The sequence below is a fragment of the Bufo bufo genome, chromosome 3 (genome assembly GCF_905171765.1).
Source record: "Bufo bufo chromosome 3, aBufBuf1.1, whole genome shotgun sequence".
NCBI classification, from domain to species: domain Eukaryota; kingdom Metazoa; phylum Chordata; class Amphibia; order Anura; family Bufonidae; genus Bufo; species Bufo bufo.
The window spans coordinates 605,768,845-605,786,138 of NC_053391.1; the positions used below are offsets into that span (position 1 = coordinate 605,768,845).

At 45.6% G+C, this 17,294-nt stretch overlaps 1 protein-coding gene across 1 annotated transcript in view; it reads right to left on the bottom strand.

The window, feature by feature from the left end:
* FAIM2 (Fas apoptotic inhibitory molecule 2) overlaps positions 1-16,204 on the bottom strand; it is a 71,324-nt gene extending 55,120 nt beyond the window's left edge. Inside the window, exon 1 of the mRNA XM_040422423.1 lies at positions 16,190-16,204. Within this exon, the coding sequence (XP_040278357.1) occupies positions 16,190-16,204 (15 nt within the window). The remainder of the gene's footprint in view (positions 1-16,189) is intronic.
* Positions 16,205-17,294: the final 1,090 nt, after the last annotated feature.

Sequence of the window (17,294 nt, forward strand, 5' to 3'; positions counted from 1 at the left end):
ACAGTTGGACAACCAATCATCCATCTGTCAGCCATGTAAAATCTAAAAATCTCTAATCTAATGCCAGTGGGAACCAGAAAAGCAACGAGAAACCATGGTGAATGCCTTATACCTCTTTGTGAGAGTAGGTTTAAGACATGGTCTAGGTGGTTTGCAGTTTTGTGAACATAAGACAGGATTGGAAGCCAGGACAGGATTGAGGACCTTCCTCAGCGGTAATATCTGTGGTGAGAGAATGTGCTGGAGTGTATAAGATCCTTACCAGAACATCGGGCTCCAGCACATTCACCACAGATAGTACCGCTGCGGAAGGTCCTGCTGGACCGAAACGTCCGGTCTTCTGTTAAATCAATCTTTTAAATCAAAATGGATCGTATGCTGGTCATCTTGGGTGTTTTTCTCACAACTACACAAGGTATATGAGCACCATTCCTTATTGAGTGCCGCAAAATTCTTTGACTTATATTAAAAGGCTGACAAATCCTTCGCAGGCATCAATTCAAGAGTGCAGACCATTTTACCTTACATAGTCTAAAACATGACATTGTAGGATGTTAAGTCAGATAAATCCCAGCAGACGTACTTGTTTCGAGGTATGCTTTATTCCATAATATAATAAATATAACAGGAAGCGTTTCGGCCCGTCCAGCCTTCAACTGGTGCAGTTGAAGAAGGCTGGACGGGCCAAAACGCGTCCTGTTATATTTATTATATTATGGAATAAAAGATACCTCGAAACAAGTACATCTGCTGGTATTTATCTGACTTTTGAGCTGGGGACGGCCCCTTCCCGTTCAAGCGTTTTTCCAAAGAGTGGTGAGCTGTTGTTTATCTCTTAATTGTAGGATGTTACACATACAATTTAGGTTAATGGGTCTTCCACCCCGTCCTTATACCAGTGATTCATAACCTATTCACCACGCAACAAAAAAAAACCTTTTCGTCTGCTACTGGGCAAAAAACATTTGTCCAATACTAAATCGAGTGTGCAGATTACAAATACGAAGTCAGAATTGTTGTAACACGTCACAAAATTTTGCTATGCATAAGTATGCCTAAATGAATTAAGCACTTGGAAAGCATTGAATAATTTTGAACACAACGAGTTTTACTCCAACAATTACCTGATCTACATCAAAGTTTGCGTAGTAAACAGTGTATGAAAATCTAATGGAATAACAAAATTTCAAAAAGTCTAGTTTTTAAGTTTAAAAGTCTTAGGCTTATTGCACACGAACGTGTGCGCTCCGTGGTTGTATTGCGGACCACATTTGCGGATCCGCAATACACGGGCACCGTTCCGTGTGCATTCTGTATCACAGATGCGGACCCTTTCACTTCAAATCCGGAGATGCGGAATGGTGCGGATCAGAAGCACAGAACGGAACCCTACGGAAGCACTACGTAGTGCTTCCGCGGGGTTTCGTCCCGTACTTCCTTTCCGCAAAAAGATAGAACATGTCCTATCTTTTTGAGTAATGGCCGTATCACAGACCCATTAAAGCAAAGGGGTCCGCGATCCGCTGTGGCTGCCCCATGGTGGGTGTTCGTGCATTGCGGCCTGCAATTTGCAATAAGCCTTACTTGAGCAAGGCCAAGTACTGTTAAAAGTGCTTCAGGCATCTGCTTTTGCATTTGTGAATGGTCATATTTTCCCATTGCAAAAACTAGCAGTAGTCCCCCATCATGTTGGGATTCCATCGGCCTTGATACCTGTTCTCCATTGTAGAAATATCTTTATGGAACCGCTCTCCATGTTCATCACTTACGTGTCCAAAATTGGGTGGGAAAAAGTCAAGATGGAAATGTAAGAAATGCACTTTCAATGACATTCGGCAGCCAAGTTGTTCATATGCTGTAAGCATGTTGTCTACTAATTTAGCATAGTTTGCAGCTCGTCTATTCCCAAGGAAGTTCTGCACTACTAGCACAAATGCATCCCAAGCTGTAAGATGCACTCACTTTGTCAGATTATTGCCCTGATCATAAGTAGTGTATTTGCCACATATGTAGCAGAATTTGTCTGCATCGTTAGCACATTTGCGTTTATCCATCTTAAGTTTCAAAACTGATAGCACTATAACAGATCACTTTATCAAAATCTGTCCAGCTTGCCTTATATACTTACTGCTGACATCAGCCTGAGTGCGTCCGAACAGATTTGGACATGTCCCTTAGCATATCTCCAATATAATGCGTTAATATTATAACTGAATAGGCTTTGCATGTATAACATAACCCTTTAAGGACCTCCGCACGTGCGGCGGGCGCCATAGCCACCGTGTTTCTGTTATTTTAAATAGCAGAGAATCGCGACACATGTCCGTGTGCCCCCGGACTGCCGCTCCGTCCCCATTAACTATAACCTCTTCAGGACACAGGACGTACCGGTACGGCATGTTGTCCTGGTACTTAAGGACACATGACGTACCGGTACGTCATGTGTATTTCCGATCACCGCCGCCCGGCGGGCGGTGATCGGAACCCGGTGCCTGCTCAAATCATTGAGCAGGCACCTTGGCTAAATGCGCAGGGGAATCCTGTGACCCCCCCATGTCGGCGATCAATTCAGACCTGCGGTTTGCGGCTTTTACCTCATCCCGCAAAAAATGAGACCCTACTAGAGTTGGGCGAACACCTGGATGTTCGGGTTCGAGAAGTTCGGCCGAACTTCCCGGAAATGTTCGGGTTCGGGATCCGAACCCGACCCGAACTTCGTCCCGAACCCGAACCCCATTGAAGTCAATGGGGACCCGAACTTTTCGGCACTAAAAAGGCTGTAAAACAGCCCAGGAAAAAGCTAGAGGGCTGCAAAAGGCAGCAACATGTAGGTAAATCCCCTGCAAACAAATGTGGATAGGGAAATTAATTAAAATAAAAATAAAAAAAATAAAAATTAACCAATATCAATTGGACAGAGGTCCCATAGCAGAGAATCTGGCTTCACATCAGCAGAGAATCAGTCTCTTCATGCCATAGCAGAGAATCTGGCTTCATGCCAGCAGAGAATCAGTCTTCATGTCATAGCAGAGAATCAGGCTTCACGTCACCAACCACTGGAACAGGCCACTGTCACATATTTAGGCCCCGGCACCCAGACAGAGGAGAGAGGTCCCGTAACAGAGAATCTGGCTTCATGTCAGCACAGAATCAGTCTTCATGTCATAGCAGAGAATCAGGCTTCACGTCACCCACCACTGGAACAGGCCACTGTCACACATTTAGGCCCTGGCACCCAGACAGAGGAGAGAGGTCCTGTAACAGAGAATCTGGCTTCATGTCAGTACAGAATCAGTCTTCATGTCATAGCAGAGAATCAGGCTTCACGTCACCCACCACTGGAACAGGCCACTGTCACACATTTAGGCCCTGGCACCCAGACAGAGGAGAGAGGTCCCGTAACAGAGAATCTGGCTTCATGTCAGCACAGAATCAGTCTTCATGTCATAGCAGAGAATCAGGCTTCACGTCACCCACCACTGGAACAGGCCACTGTCACACATTTAGGCCCTGGCACCCAGACAGAGGAGAGAGGTCCTGTAACAGAGAATCTGGCTTCATGTCAGCACAGATACAGTCTTCATGTCATAGCAGAGAATCAGGCTTCACGTCACCCACCACTGGAACAGGCCACTGTCACATATTTAGGCCCCGTCACCCAGACAGAGGAGAGAGGTCCCGTAACAGAGAATCTGGCTTCATGTCAGCACAGAATCAGTCTTCATGTCATAGCAGAGAATCAGGCTTCACGTCACCCACCACTGGAAGAGGCCACTGTCACATTTAGGCCCTGGCACCCAGACAGAGGAGAGAGGTCCCGTAACAGAGAATCTGGCTTCATGTCAGCACAGAATCAGTCTTCATGTCATAGCAGAGAATCAGGCTTCACGTCACCCACCACTGGAAGAGGCCACTGTCACACATTTAGGCCCTGGCACCCAGACAGAGGAGAGAGGTTCCGTAACAGAGAATCTGGCTTCATGTCAGCACAGAATCAGTCTTCATGTCATAGCAGAGAATCAGGCTTCACGTCACCCACCACTGGAAGAGGCCACTGTCACACATTTAGGCCCTGGCACCCAGACAGAGGAGAGAGGTTCCGTAACAGAGAATCTGGCTTCATGTCAGCACAGAATCAGTCTTCATGTCATAGCAGAGAATCAGGCTTCACGTCACCCACCACTGGAAGAGGCCACTGTCACACATTTAGGCCCTGGCACCCAGACAGAGGAGAGAGGTCCCGTAACAGAGAATCTGGCTTCATGTCAGCACAGAATCAGTCTTCATGTCATAGCAGAGAATCAGGCTTCACGTCACCCACCACTGGAACAGGCCACTGTCACATATTTAGGCCCCGGCACCCAGACAGAGGAGAGAGGTCCCGTAACAGAGAATCTGGCTTCATGTCAGCACAGAATCAGTCTTCATGTCATAGCAGAGAATCAGGCTTCACGTCACCCACCACTGGAACAGGCCACTGTCAAATATTTAGGCCCAGGCAGCCAGGCAGAGGAGAGAGGTCCCGTAACAGAGAATCTGGCTTCATGTCAGCACAGAATCAGTCTTCATGTTATAGCAGAGAATCAGGCTTCACGTCACCCACCACTGGAACAGGCCACTGTCACACATTTAGGCCCTGGCACCCAGACAGAGGAGAGAGGTCCTGTAACAGAGAATCTGGCTTCATGTCAGCACAGATACAGTCTTCATGTCATAGCAGAGAATCAGGCTTCACGTCACCCACCACTGGAACAGGCCACTGTCACATATTTAGGCCCCGTCACCCAGACAGAGGAGAGAGGTCCCGTAACAGAGAATCTGGCTTCATGTCAGCACAGAATCAGTCTTCATGTCATAGCAGAGAATCAGGCTTCACGTCACCCACCACTGGAAGAGGCCACTGTCACACATTTAGGCCCTGGCACCCAGACAGAGGAGAGAGGTCCTGTAACAGAGAATCTGGCTTCATGTCAGCACAGAATCAGTCTTCATGTCATAGCAGAGAATCAGGCTTCACGTCACCCACCACTGGAACAGGCCACTGTCACACATTTAGGCCCTGGCACCCAGACAGAGGAGAGAGGTCCCGTAACAGAGAATCTGGCTTCATGTCAGCACAGAATCAGTCTTCATGTCATAGCAGAGAATCAGGCTTCACGTCACCCACCACTGGAACAGGCCACTGTCACACATTTAGGCCCTGGCACCCAGACAGAGGAGAGAGGTCCTGTAACAGAGAATCTGGCTTCATGTCAGCACAGATACAGTCTTCATGTCATAGCAGAGAATCAGGCTTCACGTCACCCACCACTGGAACAGGCCACTGTCACATATTTAGGCCCCGTCACCCAGACAGAGGAGAGAGGTCCCGTAACAGAGAATCTGGCTTCATGTCAGCACAGAATCAGTCTTCATGTCATAGCAGAGAATCAGGCTTCACGTCACCCACCACTGGAAGAGGCCACTGTCACATTTAGGCCCTGGCACCCAGACAGAGGAGAGAGGTCCCGTAACAGAGAATCTGGCTTCATGTCAGCACAGAATCAGTCTTCATGTCATAGCAGAGAATCAGGCTTCACGTCACCCACCACTGGAAGAGGCCACTGTCACACATTTAGGCCCTGGCACCCAGACAGAGGAGAGAGGTTCCGTAACAGAGAATCTGGCTTCATGTCAGCACAGAATCAGTCTTCATGTCATAGCAGAGAATCAGGCTTCACGTCACCCACCACTGGAACAGGCCACTGTCACATATTTAGGCCCCGGCACCCAGACAGAGGAGAGAGGTCCCGTAACAGAGAATCTGGCTTCATGTCAGCACAGAATCAGTCTTCATGTCATAGCAGAGAATCAGGCTTCACGTCACCCACCACTGGAACAGGCCACTGTGACATATTTAGGCCCCGGCACCCAGACAGAGGAGAGAGGTCCCGTAACAGAGAATCTGGCTTCATGTCAGCACAGAATCAGTCTTCATGTCATAGCAGAGAATCAGGCTTCACGTCACCCACCACTGGAACAGGCCACTGTCAAATATTTAGGCCCAGGCAGCCAGGCAGAGGAGAGAGGTCCCGTAACAGAGAATCTGGCTTCATGTCAGCACAGAATCAGTCTTCATGTTATAGCAGAGAATCAGGCTTCACGTCACCCACCACTGGAACAGGCCACTGTCACATATTTAGGCCCCGGCACCCAGACAGAGGAGAGGTTCATTCAACTTTGGGTTGCCCCGCAATATAATGGTAAAATGAAAATAAAAATAGGATTGAATGAGGAAGTGCCCTGGAGTACAATAATATATGGTTAAGGGGAGGTAGTTAATGTCTAATCTGCACAAGGGATGGACAGGTCCTGTGGGATCCATGCCTGGTTCATTTTTATGAACGTCAGCTTGTCCACATTGGCTGTAGACAGGCGGCTGCGTTTGTCTGTAATGACGCCCCCTGCCATGCTGAATACACGTTCAGACAAAACGCTGGCCGCCGGGCAGGCCAGCACCTCCAAGGCATAAAAGGCTAGCTCTGGCCACGTGGACAATTTGGAGACCCAGAAGTTGAATGGGGCCAAACCATCAGTCAGTACGTGGAGGGGTGTGCACAGGTACTGTTCCACCATGTTAGTGAAATGTTGCCTCCTGCTAACACGTTCCGTATCAGGTGGTGGTGCAGTTAGCTGTGGCGTGGTGACAAAACTTTTCCACATCTCTGCCATGCTAACCCTGCCCTCAGAGGAGCTGGCCGTGACACAGCTGCGTTGGCGACCTCTTGCTCCTCCTCTGCCTTCGCCTTGGGCTTCCACTGGTTCCCCTGTGACATTTGGGAATGCTCTCAGTAGCGCGTCTACCAACGTGCGCTTGTACTCGCGCATCTTCCTATCACGCTCCAGTGTAGGAAGTAAGGTGGGCACATTGTCTTTGTACCGGGGATCCAGCAGGGTGGCAACCCAGTAGTCCGCACACGTTAAAATGTGGGCAACTCTGCTGTCGTCGCGCAGGCACTGCAGCATGTAGTCGCTCATGTGTGCCAGGCTGCCCAGAGGTAAGGACAAGCTGTCCTCTGTGGGAGGCATATCGTCATCGTCATGTGTTTCCCCCCAGCTGCTTTGGGTGCCACCCCGCTGAGAACATGCTTCATCCTCATCCTCCTCCACCTCCTCCTCATCCTCGTCCTCCAGTAGTGGGCCCTGTCTGACCACATTTGTACCTGGCCTCTGCTGTTGCAAAAAACCTCCCTCTGAGTCACTTCGAAGAGACTGGCCTGAAAGTGCTAAAAATGACCCCTCTTCCTCCTCTTCCTCCTGGGCCACCTCCTCTTCCATCATCGCCCTAAGTGTTTTCTCAAGGAGACATAGAAGTGGTATTGTAACGCTGATAACGGCGTCATCGCCACTGGCCATGTTGGTGGAGTACTCGAAACAGCGCAACAGGGCACACAGGTCTCGCATGGAGGCCCAGTCATTGGTGGTGAAGTGGTGCTGTTCCGCAGTGCGACTGACCCGTGCGTGCTGCAGCTGAAACTCCACTATGGCCTGCTGCTGCTCGCACAGTCTGTCCAGCATGTGCAAGGTGGAGTTCCACCTGGTGGGCACGTCGCATATGAGGTGGTGACCGGGAAGGCCGAAGTTACGCTGTAGCGCAGACAGGCGAGCAGCGGCAGGGTGTGAACGCCGGAAGCGCGAACAGACGGCCCGCACTTTATGCAGCAGCTCTGACATGTCGGGGTAGTTGCGAATGAACTTCTGCACCACCAAATTCAGCACATGCGCCAGGCAAGGGATGTGCGTCAAACCGGCTAGTCCCAGAGCTGCAACGAGATTTCACCCATTATCGCACACCACCAGGCCGGGCTTGAGGCTCACCGGCAGCAACCACTCGTCGGTCTGTTGTTCTATACCCCACCACAACTCCTGTGCGGTGTGGGGCCTGTCCCCCACACATATGAGTTTCAGAACGGCCTGCTGAGGTTTACCCCGGGCTGTACTGAAGTTGGTGGTGAAGGTGTGTGGCTGACTGGATGAGCAGGTGGAAGAAGAGGAGGAGGAAGCTGAGTAGGAGGAGGAGGAGACAGGAGGCAAAGAATGTTGCCCTGCGATCCTTGGCGGCGGAAGGACGTGCGCCAAACAGCTCTCCGCCTGGGGCCCAGCCGCCACTACATTTACCCAGTGTGCAGTTAGGGAGATATAGCGTCCCTGGCCGTGCTTACTGGTCCACGTATCTGTGGTTAGGTGGACCTTGCCACAGATGGCGTTGCACAGTGCACACTTGATTTTATCGGACACTTGGTTGTGCAGGGAAGGCACGGCTCTCTTGGAGAAGTAGTGGCGGCTGGGAACAACATACTGTGGGACAGCAAGCAACATGAGCTGTTTGAAGCTGTCTGTGTCCACCAGCCTAAATGACAGCATTTCATAGGCCAGTAGTTTAGAAAGGCTGGCATTCAGGGCCAGGGATCGAGGGTGGCTAGGTGGGAATTTACGCTTTCTCTCAAATGTTTGTGAGATGGAGAGCTGAACGCTGCCGTGTGACATGGTTGAGATGCTTGGTGACGCAGGTGGTGGTGTTGGTGGTACATCCCATGTTTGCTGGGCGGCAGGTGCCAACGTTCCTCCAGAGGCGGAGGAAGAGGCCGAGGCGGCGGCAGCAGCAGAAGAGGCCGAGGCGGCAGCAGCAGAAGAGGTAGCAGGGGGAGCCTGAGTGACTTCCTTGTTTTTAACGTGTTTACTCCACTGCAGTTCATGCTTTGCATGCAGGTGCCTGGTCATGCAGGTTGTGCTAAGGTTCAGAACGTTAATGCCTCGCTTCAGGCTCTGATGGCACAGCGTGCAAACCACTGGTCTTGTCGTCAGCACATTGTTTGAAGAAGTGCCATGCCAGGGAACTCCTTGAAGCTGCCTTTGGGGTGCTCGGTCCCAGATGGCGGTGGTCAGTAGCAGGCGGAGTCTCTTGGCGGCGGGTGTTCTGATTTTGCCCACTGCTCCCTCTTTTGCTACGCTGTTGGCTCGGTCTCACCACTGCCTCTTCCTCCGAACTGTGAAAGTCAGTGGCACGACCTTCATTCCATGTGGGGTCTAGGACCTCATCGTCCCCTGCATCGTCTTCCACCCAGTCTTGATCCCTGACCTCCTGTTCAGTCTGCACACTGCAGAAAGACGCAGCAGTTGGCACCTGTGTTTCGTCATCATCAGAGACGTGCTGAGGTGGTATTCCCATGTCCTCATCATCAGGAAACATAAGTGGTTGTGCGTTAGTGCATTCTATCTCTTCCAGCCCTGGGGAAGGGCTAGGTGGATGCCCTTGGGAAACCCTGGCAGCAGAGTCTTCAAACAGCATAAGAGACTGCTGCATAACTTGAGGCTCAGACAGTTTCCCTGATATGCATGGGGGTGATGTGACAGACTGATGGGCTTGGTTTTCATGCGCCATCTGTGCGCTTTCTGCCGAAGACTGGGTGGGAGATAATGTGAACGTGCTGGATGCACTGTCGGCCACCCAATTGACTAAAGCCTGTACCTGCTCAGGCCTTACCATCCTTAGAACGGCATTGGGCCCCACCAAATATCCCTGTAAATTCTGGCGGCTATTGGGACCTGAGGTAGTTGGTACACTAGGACGTGTGGCTGTGGCAGAACGGCCACGTCCTCTCCCAGCACCAGAGGGTCCACTAACACCACCACGACCATGTCCACGTCCGCGTCCCTTACTAGATGTTTTCCTCATTGTTCCCGTTCACCACAATTTTGAAAATGGCAAATTTGGGAATAGTTTTTCAACCCAGAACAAAAACTGTGCTTTTTCGGTCACTATAAATAATTTGACCAGCTAAAACAGTACTGATTTGGAGGAATATAAATGTCAGGCATATTTTTTAGGCGCTGTGTGACAGGTATACCTTTAATCACAGAATTAGACTTGTATCTGCACTGTAGCGTGTGTGTTAAGTTTTTCAGAATGACACTATCAGCACCTTGAATCTAATATACCCTTTTTGGGATAGATTTAAAGTAGGCCTGATATAGCAGAAACTACTAATTTTGAGAATGGCAAATTTGGGAATAGTTTTTCAACCCAGAACAAAAACTGTGCTTTTACGGTCACTACAAATAACTTGACTAGCTAAAACAGTACTGATTTGGAGGAATATAAATATCAGGGCTATTTTTTAGGCGCTGGGTGACAGGCTCAACTTGCCCCTGATGTAGTATATGGCCAAAAAATAACCACACTATTGATGGTTAAATGCACTTGGGTGACACAGGCTCAGCCTGCACCAGATGTAGTATATGGCCAAAAAATAACCACACTATTGATGGTTAAATGCACTTGGGTGACACAGGCTCAGCCTGCACCTGATGTAGTATATGGCCAAAAATAACCACACTATTGATGTTTAAATGCACTTGGGTGACACAGGCTCAGCCTGCACCTGATGTAGGATATAGCAAAAAATAACCACACTATTGATGGTTAAATGCACTTGGTGGTAGCTTGTGCTGGCGCACCACAAGTCACAAAATGGCCGCCGATCACCCCAGAAAAAAGTGATATAAAAACGCTCTGGGCAGCCTAAAAAAAGTGAGCAATTCAATATCAGCACTTCAATGATCCACAGCTGGAGATCGATCACAGAATGAAGTCTTTTGGAGGAGTTAATCACTGCCTAATCTCGCCCTAACGTCGCAGCAGCAACCTCTCCCTACGCTTGTATCAGCAGAGTGACGTGCAGCGCTACATGACCCAAGCTTATATAGAGGCTGGGTCACATGCTGCACTGGCCAATCACAGCCATGCCAATAGTAGGCAAGGCTGTGATGGCCTCTTGGGGCAAGTAGTATGACGCTTGTTGATTGGCTGCTTTGCAGCCTTTCAAAAAGCGCCAAGAAAGCGCCGAACACCGAACCCGAACCCAGACTTTTACGAAAATGTTCGGGTTCGGGTCCGTGTCACGGACACCCCAAAATTATATACAGTTCGGGTTCGCTCATCCCTAGACCCTACTTAAGATAATCGCCCAAAAACTGAAAAAACTATGGGCCAGATTTATCATTAGCTCAAGTCAGAATAATGGAGTGAAAAAGTCGCAAAAAAAATTCGCAAACGCTAAAACTGCGCACAAATTTGCGACTTTTTTCTGCTCTGCACTATGCTCGCCAGTTTTCTGAAAGTGGGCGTGTTTTCTTATGTAAATTAATCTCTAGACAGATTTACTATTGGGACTATTTAAAAAGTCGCAAAAAAATGTGCAATTTCACTCCAGTGAGGACCATGCTTATGTTATGAGACTTTTTAATAGAACATGCGACTTTTTCGTAAAGACGTGCGACTTTTTCATAAAGATGTGCGACTTTTGTAAAGCTGCTTACTGACGGATGAACTGCTACCGTCAAACCACATTTATTACAGTCTTAAAGGGCCGAACATAAATCTGACTTGGCTAAAACTGACTTTAGCCATATGTGAAAGTGGAGTGAGCTGTCAGAGTAATGATAAATCTGGCCCTATGGCTCTCAGAATATGACACTAGAGACACTAAAATATGATTTTTTTTGTTTCAAAAAGGATATTATTGTGCAAAACTTACATAAATAAAAAAAAAGTATACATATTAGGTATCGCCGCGTCCGTAACGACCGGCTCTATAAAAATATCACATAACCTAACCCCTTAGATGAACACCGTAAAAAAAAAAAAAAACGGTGTAAAAAAAGCAATTTTTTGTCACCTTACATCACAAAAAGTGTAATAGCAAGCAATCAAAAAGTCACACGCACCCCAAAATAGTGCCAATAAAACCGTCATCTCATCCCGCAAAAATCATACCCTACCCAGGGTGATCGCCCTAAAACTGAAAAAATTATGGCTCTCAGACTATGGAAACACTAAAACATGATTTTTTGGGCTTCAAAAATGAAATCTTTGTGTAAAACTTACATAAATAAAAAAAAGTATACATATTAGGTATTGCCGCATCCGGATCGACCGGCTCTATAAAAATATCACATGAACTAACCCCTCTGATGAACACCGTAAAAAAATTAAAATAAAAACGGTGTAAAAAAAGCAATTTTTTTGTCACCTTGCATCACAAAAAGTGTAATAGCAAGCGATCAAAAAGTCACACGCACCCCAAAATAGTGCCAATAAAACCGTCATCTGATCCTGCAAAAATCATACCCTACCCAAGGTAATCGCCCAAAAACTGAAAAAACTATGGCTTTCAGACTATGGAAACACTAAAACATGATTTTTTTTGTTTCAAAAAAGAAATCATTGTGTAAAACTTACATAAATAAAAAAAAAGTATATATATTAGGTATCGCCGTGACAACCTGGTCTATAAAAATACCACATGATCTAACCTGTCAGATGAATGTTGTAAATAACAAAAAATAAAAACGGTGCCAAAGCAGCTATTTCTTGTTACCTTGCCTCACAAAAAGTGTAATATAGAGCAACCAAAAATCATATGTACCCTAAACTAGTACCAACAAAACTTCCACCCTATCCCATAGTTTCTAAAATGGGGTCACCTTTTTGGAGTTTCTACTCTAGGGGTGCATCAGGGGGGCTTCAAATGGGACATGGTGTCAAAAAAAACAGTCCAGCAAAATCTGCCTTCCAAAAACCGTATGGCATTCCTTTCCTTCTGCGCCCTGCCGTGTGCCCGTACAGCAGTTTATGACCACATATGGGGTGTTTATGTAAACTACAGAATCAGGGCCATAAATATTGAGTTTTGTTTGGCTGTTAACCCTTGCTTTGTTACTGGAAAAAATGGATTAAAATTGAAAATTTGCTAAAAAAATTGAAATTCTGAAATTTCATCTCCATTTGCCAATAACTCTTGTGGAACACCTAAAGAGTTAACGACGTTTGTAAAATCAGTTTTGAATACCTTGAGGGGTGTAGTTTCTTAGATGGGGTCACTTTTATGGAGTTTCTATTCTAGGGGTGCATCAGGGGGGCTTCAAATGGGACATGGTGTCAAAAAAAACAGTCCAGCAAAATCTGCCTTCCAAAAAACCGTATGGCATTCCTTTCCTTCTGCACCCTACCGTGTGCCCTTACAGCAGTTTACGACCACATATGAGGTGTTTCTGTATACTACAGATTCCAGGCAATAAATATTGATTTTTGTTTGGCTGTTAACCCTTGCTTTGTTACTGGAAAAAATGGATTAAAATGGAAAATTTGTCCAAAAATTGAAATTCTTAAATTTCATCTCCATTTGCCAATAACTCTTGTGGAACACCTAAAGGGTTAACAACGTTTGTAAAATCAGTTTTGAATACCTTGAGGGGTGTAGTTTCTTAGATGGGGTCACTTTTATGGAGTTTCTACTCTAGGGGTGCATCAGGGGGGCTTCAAATGGGACATGGTGTCAAAAAAACCAGTCCAGCAAAATCTGCCTTCCAAAAACCGAATGGCATTCCTTTCCTTCTGCGCCCTGCCGTGTGCCCGTACAGTAGTTTACGACCACATATGGGGTGTTTCTGTAAACTATAGAATCAGGGCCATAAATATTGAGTTTGGTTTGGCTGTTAACCCTTGGTTTGTAAAAGTTAAAAAAATATTAAAATGGAAAATCTGCCAAAAAAGTGAAATTTTGAAATTGTATCTCTATTTACCATTAATTCTTGTGGAACTCCTAAGGGTTAACAAAGTTTGTAAAATCAGTTTTGAATACATTGAGGGGTGTAGTTTCTAGAATGGGGTCATTTTTGGGTGGTTTCTATTATGTAAGTCTCACAAAGTGAATTCAGACCTGAACTGGTCCCTAAAAATTGGGTTTTTGAAAATTTCTGAAAAGTTTCAAGATTTGCTTCTAAACTTCTAAGCCTTGTAACATCCCCAAAAAATTTAATATAATTCCCAAAATGATCCAAACATGAAGTAGACATATGGGAAATGTAAAGTAATAACTATTTTTGGAGGTATTATTATGTATTGTAGAAGTAGAGAAATTGAAACTTGGAAATTTGCAATTTTTTCAAAATTTTTGGTAAATTTGGTATTTTTTTTTAGAAATAAAAATTATTATTTTTTACTTCATTTTACCAGTGTCATGAAGTACAATATGTGACGAAAAAACAATCTCAGAATGGCCTGGATAAGTCAAAGCTTTTTAAAGTTATCACCACTTAAAGTGACACTGGTCAGATTTGCAAAAAATTGCCTGGTCCTTAAGGTGAAATAAGGCTGTGTCCTAAAGGGGATAATGGGGGCTGGGGTGAAGTTCCGGCAGAGGCACGGCAGTGCACGGCGAGAGGCTGCCGGAATAAAATTACGACATGTCCGACATTTATTCTGGCAGTCTCTCGCCGTGCGCTGCTGTGCCTCCACTGAACTCCGCCTCGCCCCATTATAGTCAATGGGGACAGAGCAGCAGTCTGGGGGCACATGGTCACTAGCGGCAGGACGAATCCGGTAGGCTGTTCACCCGGAGGTCCGTGCCGCTAGTGTGAAAGTACCCTAATAGGCTGAAGCCTCAAGCAGGCGTCGGTGCCAATGACTATAGATGACTATACCAATGCAGGCCACTAGGTGGCAGCATTGTATTAGTGTAGTGCAAATGATGTGTTCAATGGTGTCTATATAGACATCAATGAACACAATAGGTAATCTAATGATTGCAGTTATTGTCACCCAAGGTGACTTAAAAAAAGTAAAAAAAAGTTTTTGCAAATATAAAAGTTCAAATACTTAAACAATAAAAAAATAAACATTGTGGGCATTTCCACGTGCAAAAAAGCTCATACTATTAAAATATAACAATATTAATGGCATACGGCAAATGGCGTAACGGGAAAAAAATAAAAACTGCCAATTTGCCATTTTTTGTCACTTCAACTACCCAATACCTTTTTTATAAAAAGTGATCAAAAAGTCGCACACAATTGAAATGAGTATCACTGAAAAGAACAGATCGCCCTGCAAAAAATGAGCCCTCACACAGCCCCGTACACAACTACAAAAAAGTTATATAGGTCAGAATATGGTTATAAAAATAAAAAAATATTCTCAAAGGTTTAAATTTTTTTTTCAGTATTAAAACGCAAGAAAAATTATACAAGTGCGGTATCGTTGTAACCGTAATGACCTGGAAAATGAAGATAACAATTTTACCGCATAGTGTACAGTGTAAAAAAAAATAATATAAAAACCTTTATCAGAATTGCGTTTTTTCCCAATTCTACCCCATTTGAAAAAAAAATCCCGGTTCCTACTACATGGTATGCAACCGTAAATGGTGCCATTAGAAAGTGCAACTTGTCCCGCAAAAAATAAGCCCTCATAAGACTATGGGAAGGCGGGGATTGAAAAACGAAAACGCAAAAATGGAAAATCCCAGAGTCCTTAATGGGTTAAAAGCTAGACGTGTCAGGCAAATTCCGAGTTCATATTTGGAATCATCACGCTCATTTTAGTATAAATCACATGTTTTTCACTCAGTAGCAAAATCGTTGTTGCGCAGTGTTATTAGATAGGACACAGTTTATGTGTCACATTGCTCTGGGATCACAGACGAGATAGTCTTGTTACACAGATGAGAAAGTTTGTCATTATGCAAAGATGTGTAATGTGTGTGTATACAGTATAATGGATGGATGGATATAAGATAGATAGATATGAAGTAAAAAGATAGATAGATAGATAGGAGATATATATAGATATGACGTAGATAATAGATAAATGAATAAATAGATGGGAGATATATATAGATATGATGTCGATAATAGATAGATATGATAGACTGACAGATATTAGACAGATGGATAGACATTAGTATAGACACTATGTACTATGCTACACGTTGTGTAAAAATTAGAATGACAATGAAGGGGTTAACACTTGTTCTTGTGCACCCTGGGCCTCCACATGGGGACTTGTGACGCAGTATTGCTGTTCTCTCCTTTCTGAAAGTGACTGGGTATTACATAATTCATGCATCCAGCTCCTCTTAAGTTACCTTTAACCGGCAGGTGCTGTTTTATCAAGTATTTGCTACATTACAATTCCCTGATTGTATTTGACTCATCCACCTGCAGGATGACAGTGATAGTTGGCAGAACTCCGTGGATTGGCATATGTATGATGGCTTATGTATGACATGCAGTCAGGAGCTCTATCAGCAGTGGGATATGTGCAGCATCCCTTGCTGTGTTAGTCGGGATGCTGGGATGCAGCACTTACCTTTCCCTGGGTCATGATGCTGGGCTCTGGGCTCTCCAGGTGCTGGATTCTCAGATCTGGACCAGCAGTGATGATGCTTTACCTTCTAGCAACATCCAGCAGCCTGCGGACTGTACCATTCCTCCGCAGTCATGCAGGGGGAGCAGTCAATCTGCATTCGAGCTTACAGGAGGGATTAGACATCACATGCTTCCACAAAACACCAGCAGATGCTAGAGCAGCGCGTGATTAATAGAATGAATAAGGATATATGAAATATGGAAATGACACAAAATTCTGGGGTTATAGTGATGGCCCCTGCAGCCATACAAATATATACAGAACGTACAATTTGTGAATTATTGCAACTTTGCTTGAAATGATGAGTTGCTATGAGGGTGGATTGGGGACTTCAGGTGGCCAGAAAAAAAAATCCAAAAGTGGCCCAATGTTGTAGGTGGGGCCATGTTGGCAGCGAGTGGGGCCAACACAAGTAGTCAGGGCCAAAAATGTATTTCATGGCAAAATCCTCATCAAATGCGCTTCCCATTGTTTACAGTGCAGAAAACACGGTGAGGTAAGTTGCAGGTAGATTAGCCCCATTTCTGCTGCAGAAAAATTTACTGTGTGAACATATCCTGATATATGCACATTGGCTGTGTACCAGGGGGTCTATCATTTCTGATCAGCCATAGATGACCTATGCAGTGCAGTCATTACATACAAAGATGAACGTAAATCACATACATGGATGCGTTCATAGACATGCTTTCATATGAATGTTTGTCACATCCATGGAGGCACTCATACACACAGTTGTCACATACATGGAGGCACTCATACACACAGTTGTCACATACATGGAGGCACTCATACACACAGTTGTCACATACATGGAGGCACTCATACACACAGTTGTCACATACATGGAGGCACTCATACACACAGTTGTCACATACATAGAGGCATTCATACACACAGTTGTCACATACATAGAGGCATTCATACACAAATTTGTCACATCCATGGAGGCACTCATACACACAGTTGTCACATACATGGAGGCACTCATACACACAGTTGTCACATACATAGAGGCATTCATACACAAATTTGTCAAGTGCAT